The sequence below is a fragment of the Myotis brandtii genome, unplaced genomic scaffold (assembly GCF_000412655.1).
Source record: "Myotis brandtii unplaced genomic scaffold, ASM41265v1 scaffold137, whole genome shotgun sequence".
Taxonomy (NCBI): domain Eukaryota; kingdom Metazoa; phylum Chordata; class Mammalia; order Chiroptera; family Vespertilionidae; genus Myotis; species Myotis brandtii.
Window position 1 is genome coordinate 4,355,168 of NW_005354874.1, and position 8,389 is coordinate 4,363,556.

The 8,389-nt window shown below is 40.2% G+C and overlaps 1 protein-coding gene across 5 annotated transcripts in view; it reads right to left on the minus strand.

Moving 5' to 3' along the window:
* The window catches only part of KIF16B (kinesin family member 16B), a 291,552-nt gene that overhangs the window by 248,758 nt on the left and 34,405 nt on the right, over positions 1 to 8,389 (minus strand). For all 5 annotated transcript variants that reach the window (XM_005860579.2, XM_014535047.1, XM_014535046.1 and 2 more), the window contains exons 3-4: positions 7,950 to 8,063; positions 1,288 to 1,404 (exon numbers count right to left, since the gene is read on the minus strand). In XM_005860579.2, the coding sequence (XP_005860641.1) occupies positions 1,288 to 1,404; positions 7,950 to 8,063 (231 nt within the window). The remainder of the gene's footprint in view (positions 1 to 1,287; positions 1,405 to 7,949; positions 8,064 to 8,389) is intronic.

Below are 8,389 nucleotides of genomic sequence, written 5' to 3' on the forward strand. Positions count from 1 at the left end.
CACCCACCCCCCAAAAAAAACACACACAAAAGAGATCATAGCTGTAAGAGATTATTTTTCTTTATACCATTAAATCAGTACCAATTCTTATCAAGAAAAAAATAAAACTTTTACCATATTGTAAGTTCTTACTTTACAAAATAAATTTTAAAAAATACACAAATAGTACTCAACTGTAAGGTCAGAGCAAATAGTTGTAATTTGTGAGCACTTTATAAATGTTTCACTTACAGAAAATAGCTCCAGGGAAATTTAACTTTTAGATGAGGTTTCTTCCAAAGGCACAGTAGGAGAGCAGGAAGAGGAAATTAATGATAGAAAGCAAATGCATCTGTTTGTTCCTCCCTATTTATTCTTCCCTGCTTTTCAGCACTGGGGACTCTCCTCACAGCATCATCTACTAATCTTGTCAAGGAAAAGCCTGGAGTCAGAAGCCAAGACACGTGTACTGAAATACTGTCATAGGGAGTGACCCAGACTCCTGACTATACTGCTACTTCCTTGCACCACCCAACCATTAGTCCTAAAGGCCCCACTGTGCCGCCAGCAGGAGCCTGCGGTCCTCTGCCAGTATCTCCATCTAGAACAGGCCACAGGCCTGAGAGTCAGTGAACAGTTTTCACCAGGACATAAAAAAAGGAAAACATGGCACTACTAGATCTGGAGAAAACACAGACAAGATCAAGTTCCTGCAATAATGCCTAGTTGTTTTTACTCCTCCATATTTTGGGGCAAATATAACTCTAATGTTTGTTAATTTATAATGCATAACTACTAAACTCTACATACTGTGTTTATAACCATATACACTCTATATAAACTACATAATTCTAATCCTTTTTATGTATTTGTTTGATTTATATAGTACCTTTTTACCAAAGAGTTAGATTTTTTTTTTTACATTTTTCTTGGGGGGAAAATGTTTTAAATAATTTTAAAAAGAAGAGAGTTCAGTAATTTTATTCAAACTGTTCTGTTGGCAGAAAAGAAGAATAAATTACTTAAGGGCCCAGTACACTTTTTTGATAAGATTATAAAGCCTTTAAAAATGGAAAATGAACTGAGGCTTGCATCCATTATTCATGCTTATAAACTTAGAACTCTTTCTAATTTAAAATCTCTGAAAGGACATTTAGTCCAACTTATTACTGAGTTTTATCTTATTGCTGAAGAATGATCAGAACATGAAAAGCAAGTTATTACAGACCAAGCAGATAAAGAGACAATTCTATCAGCCCAAAGAGAGAGAGAATGAAAAATGTTCTTCCCACAGTGTAAACAACGTACAGAGTTTCCCATCATCGTGTATGACTTTCCCGATCCAGTCTGTCCATATGCAAAGACACAAGCATTATAACCTTCAAATGCAGACTTCACAACATCTGTGCCAAGGGTTCTGAAAACCTGAAAGCCAGAAAAACACAAAAGATATTACCATGGATTTTAATAAAAGCCCCTTCAGTGCTGACAATATTCTTGAATGCTACTTTTATCTCAGAAGGATTACACCACATAAATAAATCACTGCAGAAGAGTTAACAACAATATACATGTGTACCCCAGTTTTTAATGAAAAGGAAAGTTTTTTAAGCAAGCAAAAAGCAACCCCCATTCTTTTTCCTACTTAGATTCACACACAAAAAAAAAAACTCCTTAAGTAAAAAAATGTAAATAAGGCAAAGTGACAATCATATACAGAAGCAAAGATAATTTAAAAGCATGCTGATTTACCATTTCAGAATTAAATAAACTTATAAAGTTATTCATTCTATCAGAGCTTCCAGAAACTAAATATTCAAAACCTGAAAGTCACAGCAGCCAGAAGTTATGCCCAAACTATGCCAAATCAATGTCATCATTTTAAGGGTCCGGCTATTCATCAAAGCAAGTGTCTGAAAGTGGATGAGGCAGAATGGCTGAGCTTCCCAGAGTCAGTCCAGATGCTTTTTTCTACTTGGATGTTTGCCCGCGATGGAGAGGACATGAAGCCGAGCTGGGTGGGGCCTGTGTCCGTCGTGTCTGCTGCGCCATATAACTGCAGTGGACACTCTGGGGTGAAGGACAAATATTTCACCCAGAAAACTGATATAAATGAGGCAGGTCAAGATGTGTGGTCATCCTACTTACACCTGCCTGGGAAGTGGACCAAGCAAAGCTCTCCAAATCCCCACAAGCCCTCATGTTGCCCCACCCTCCTGGATTAGCACACGAAGGGCACATAAAGCACCTCCCTGCTTTAAAAAAAAATGCACATGAGCCGCTGCAGAGATATCAACGGAGGGAGTGCAATCAGATCCCGTCAGAGCCAGAGAAAAGTGAGGCACTGCTCTGTGGGGCCATCAGAGTCCAAGGTGGGAGTCTCATCAACCCCTCGGGAGTGCCCAGACCCATCACCTCCCCTGCAGGGAGCTAGGGCCCTTCGGTGGAACACCTCCCTCCTAGAAAGGGCTAATACACACTGGCCATCTCCAACTCAGCTCCACAGAAACCATCCCGGCTAACAAAGGCCTGTCATCCAAGGCCGAGATAAATTACAGCCAACTGGACTCCTGCTTGCTTCAGCCACCATTTCCCGCCATTTTGTTTGGACTTTGTTTTCTCAGTCTTGTCAGTCGTTTCACAAATTATCATTTCAATCGAGTCATTTCCACAAATGACCAGTCTCATTCATTCTGAGTTAATGCTTACCACTTCAGCTTTTAGGAACTGATATTTTCTGTTATTATTTTCAAATTCTGATGACTACTCAACTCTCAACTGGAATAGCAGCTCACATTGTGCTCATGTATGCGGCCTCATAAAAACGCTACAGGGTGAGTAGTGTTGCTAGATCCCTTTTTCAGGGGCAGAGGTTAGGTCATGGGGCATTCAGAGTGAGTGGCAGAGTTAGGATTTGCAACCTGGACCTTCTAACCTAAAAGCCGCTGCATCTAAAGGCCTCATAGCCATGGGTCCTCTTCCCATACCCTGGACACCAACCACAAGGCCCAAAGATGCCTTTCCCCATTCTCCTCCCACCCCCCACCCTCAACTTCTGTGAAAAAGTAGAAGCCAGGAATCTCAGGGAGCCTCAGGGCTCCAGACCACCCACTGGTTTTCACCATAATATATGGAATATGAAGAAAAACTCTCAATCTTTCTTCAATTCTCTCTGATTAAACAAAAGGAATGTATCATCTTTACTATTTCACAGAGTGCCAACGGATAGGAAGAACAGCCTCCCATACAGTTCCCAAAGAATAAAGGAAGGAGCTCCTCACGTACTTTTCTCTGGGCTAAAACTAAGTCATGGAAAATACCATTATTAAACCAAACTCAAGTTATCCAAATGAAATTCTTCCCTAGGGTTAAAATCCACACCCACCATTTTGCTACTACTTTATTTTCCCCAAAGCTAACTCAGCTGGGATTCTCTGACTGCTGGTGGGGTGGCGGTGTTGGAGCTGGTGAACATGACTGCAAAACGAGCCTACACAGTGCAGATCTGCAGGCGCTGAGACCCAGGCCTGGCTCAGTCTCAAGTAACCCACCCAAAGTTGGCTTGGGACCCAGAGAAGCAGCCAGACACTGCCCACATCTCCCAGGTCCTTGGCAAAGAAAAGAGGGACTCATCGCAGCTCCCACAAAGGAGTTATTTACTATCATCTACCACACAGGGTAGGGAGGGAAGTGCTGCTTTAAGAGACTGCTTTCCCTACTGGCATCAACCCCACTGAGAGCCTCATTTGGCCAGGTTATTCAAAAGCCACCTTGCTCCTTGACTGAGTAGACTTTACAGCTGATTGCCAGAGTAATCCAACTCATCACAGGACCTCACTTTAGGGAAATTGCCCACAAGAGGGCACTGTTAAAACAAAAGACTTTCACCAGGCTTGTCAACTGGGAGATTGTAGGTTTCAAGTTTCTCCAGAGGTGAAACAAGGAACAGGTTTTGTGAGATCAAAGTCTCCCTCTGGAGTTTTGAAGAATCATTAAGAAAATTAGACCTTATTTAATGGACTTTAATTTACATGAGTTTAGCTTTAAATAGCTCACTGATTTTTTTTTCCTGAATCTAAAATGAATTTGGTCATCTTGGTATTTGTTTAACATTAGGGAAACTTGACTGGAACCAGAATAATTTGCATAACATATTTTCTCAAGATGTCTTTTTTTATTTTATTTTTATTGTTTTTAATCTTCACCCAAGGGTATGTTTTTATTGATTTTAGAGAAAGAGGAAGGGAGAGGGAAAGAAACATCAATGTGAGAAACATGGATTGATTGTCTCCATATGCACCCTGACCAGGGATCAACCACAACCTAGGTAGGTGCCCTGACCAGGAATTAAGCCTGTGTCCTTTTGGTGTACTGGACAATGTCCAATCAACTGAGTCATTGGGCCAGGGCGAGATGTCTTTCTTTTTTTTATTAAATTTGTTGGGGTGACATTCGTTAATAAAATTACATAGGTTTCAAGTGTATAATTTTATGATACATCATCTATATATTACATTGTGTGTTTACCACCCAAAGTCAAATCTTCCATCATCACATATTTGACCCTCAATACCCTTTACTAACCCCTAACATCCTTCCCTCTGGTAACCACCATACTGTTATCTGTGTCAATGAGTTTTTGTTTGTTTTTCTTGTTTGTTCATTTGTTGTATTCAATTTTATATTCCACATATGAATAAATCATATGGTTCTTAATTTTTTCTATCTGACTTACTTCACTTAGCATGATATTCTCAAGACCCATCCATGTTGTCACAATTGGCAGTATTTCATCTATTCTTATGGCTCAGTAGAATTTCATATATATATATCTTCAAATCTTATAAACCTTTCAAAATATCTTTATATTCAAATGAAAAAAAAAGGAGGAGGAGGAGGAAAAGAAAAGAAGGAAGCAGAAGAGAAGGAGGAGGAAGAGAGGGACGAGAAGAGGAAGAAAAAGGAGGAGGAGGAAGGGGAAGAAAGAAGAAGGAGGAGAAGAAAGAAGAGAAAGAAGAGAAAGAAGAGGAGGAGGGAAAAGGGAAAGGAAGAAGACTAAGATGATAAACATCATGCTAAGTTTGCATCTTCCCCCGTTTATAGCAAGAATACAACCTGTCGCCGGAACCGGTTTGGCTCAGTGGATAGAGCGTCGGCCTGTGGACTGAAAGGTTCCGGGTTCGATTCCGGTCAAGGGCATGTACCTGGGTTGCGGGCACATCCCCAGTAGGAGATGTGCAGGAGGCAGCTGATCGATGTTTCTCTCTCATCGATGTTTCTAACTCTCTATCTCTCTCCCTTCCTCTCTGTAAAAAATCAATAAAAAAAATATATTTAAAAAAAAAAAAAAAAGAATACAACCTGTCAGCTCAATTCCTGTGCCAAGTATGGCAGCATGAAAACTTTAGTCAATATTTGACATTGAAGCCACTTTTAGAACAACAGCTATTAAAATTAGGGATGAAGTCCTGGCCAGTGTGCTCAGTGCTTAGAGTGTGGGTCCTTGCACCAAAGCGTCACAGGATTGATTCCCAGTCAAGGGCATACCAGTATATCTGGGTTGCAGGTCGATTCCCCAGCCCTGATCAGGGTGCCTGAGGAAGGCAACCAATTGATGTATCTCTTTCACATCAATGCTTCTCTCTCCCTCCCTCCCTCCCTGCCTTTCACTCTCTCTACAAAATCAATGAAAAAATATCCTCGGGTGAGGGGTAACAAAAACAAAACAAAAAATAGGGATGAGGGAAGATTACCTTTGTTTAATAGAGTTCTTAAAAAATAGGAATTTTCCTACATCTATGCTGGTTTTATTAACACCTGGTTATACTAGAAAATAGTGTTTACTAACATATTCAAGTTTTTTTAGTTTTGTAATTTAATGGAACAATCTCAGATTATTTCAGAGAGTTAAAGAACTCAAGGCATCTGAGAAGAACATTGCACACACACCTGAACCATGAAAATTATCCTTATCAGCTGAAAGCTTTCACAATCTAAAACTATGTTTAAATTCTGGGCATTTATTTTTATCTCCCAAAAGAGCAAACCACCAATCTTAACTCTTAAGGAACACGAAAATGTCATCTGTTCCTGTAATTTAACCACCATCAGCAAACGAGGTCTTTCAGTCAGCGAACGTTTACTGAGTGTCTCCAGTGTGCCAGGCATGAAGTCGCACACCACTCTACTCTCTGTCCCTAAAAGGCCTCAAATTCAAGTTAAATAAGAGGGATAAATAGCTGCTCACTAGGTAAGTTAGAAGTGGAGACTTTCATGGCTCTTCATTCATCCTCTATTGAAGACATTCTTAAGACTATAGAATAAACTATTTTCCCTTAACAAATTTCCTCATACCAGTCACTTCATTCTCATTGCTATATTAAAGCCAAAATCTGGATTCCAATATCTATAACATTTAATTCCTCACCAGACTCCTAGCTACCAACACTGATTAATCCAATTACCTAAACACCAAAGTTATTGTCACTCACTCACTCATTCATTTATTCATTCAACAGGGCTGCCCTGTCCATCTCTCACTTAGAACACACCAATCCTTTTCTCTTATCCCCTATTTACCAGCCCAGGATCTCAGCTCTACTACCGTCTAGTCGATTCAGCCTATGGGCTCCAGCAAGTTATTTGAGCTCACTGGGTCTCTTCGACAAAGAAAAATGGAGCTACAGTTTACCTCATTTGGTTCTTGTGAAGATTAAGTGAGACAGTGTACTTGAGCACCAAGCAGTTTCTGACACCAATACAAACTCAAGCAGCATCAGTTCATCTCTCTCTGGCGCCTCTCTCATACCAGGCACTTCATCTCTCCCTACAGCTCCCATTCTCACTGTCCTTTCTGTATGTCCCTGATGCTGAATCGACATCTTCTGGATACAATCACTCCAGTCCTCTCCTTTGAACAACTTATCTATGTTCACAACCCATCTTCCTCCAACATTTACACTGCCTCAGAAAGCCAATCCACTTCTAAGCCAACTAAATTTCTCAAGTGTTAAGATGCATGTAAATAACCTGGGGATTATGCTCAAAAACGCAGTTTCGGATTCAGAGGTCTGAGAGAGGTCCTGAGATTCTGCATTTCTGATATGCTCCCAGGCAAGGCCCATGATTCAGGTACATGCACACATCAAATTGCAAGAAACCAGACAAGATGCTGTCACATGAATTACTAGCCAGGACATGATGACATTCTTATCCTTGTTTACTAGTAAACACGTGAAGACCTGAAGCAGTTAACAAGCCAAGAAGAGGCCCAGCCATGAAGCCCATGTTCTCCCACACACACATTGGTGCTGCTGTACCCCCACTCGACTCAAACACCCTCCTTGACCACCTAGGGAAATACTCTTGTTCTTCTGTTCCATGAAACGGTGGTATGACAGCCTCCTGGGAGGATCTTTGAGTCTGTTCTCTCTGCCCATGTCATATCTACATTTTAAGCTATAAAAGCCTACAGGAGAGGTTTCTTGGACAAATTCCAGCTTTACTCCAGGTTCTATAAATATTTTGGACATATGTTCTTTCTTTCTAGAATCCTTCTTCCCAGAACCTATAATGATCCGCTCCAGCAGGGAGATGTGGCCTGTGTTTGAAGTCTACTTCTTAAAGCTCTGCCCCACACAACACTTAAGGCTAAGTTGGCTTATTTGCTAAGATTAGCAGCATATCAATGTCTCCCCAAAAATGTTTTATTTACAGAGCTCCTTCCAATCAGTAGTGTCAAAGTTTTGAAACAAAAGTTATGATCATCATGCTTAGATAAATAAAAATAAACCTTTTGGGGATTGAATTCTCAGGCTTAAGATATAGAACAATCAAAAAGCTAAGTTAGCAATGACCCATTTTGTATAAATTGTATTTTTCAAAAATTAGATGTTTTAAGGGGTTTAGAATAGGCATGTTTTTCTCAGTGTGAAAAATAAACCAAAATAAAGATTCTGAAAATATCTTACCATTTCTTGTGAAACATAATCTGGACTTTTTGTATCAGCAGAATAAAAAGAAAAGTCGTAAGTGAAGGTCTTGGTCCGTTCTCTCCCTGAGTCCCCAGACCCTCCTTCAGGTATCTAGAGAGACATGATATCATAATAATAATATAAGAAGAGCACTGTCAGTTGACAAATAATCTAAATTTTTTTTCTTTGTAAAAAATATACAATGATCACCATTTCTCATATTTACATCCTAAGAAGCATTTCATTCCTCCTGACTGTGGGCCACCCACCCCCACCAAATGGAAATAAATCCAGAGGCAGTCTATGATATGACCCAAGGCTACTTCCCTGGATGTTTTATCATGATTACTCTATATGAACCAACACTCCAGCCAGACTCTATTTTATCCCATCTTCAGTGCTTTTCACTGTCCCCTCTACCAGAAACCACCAGCGTT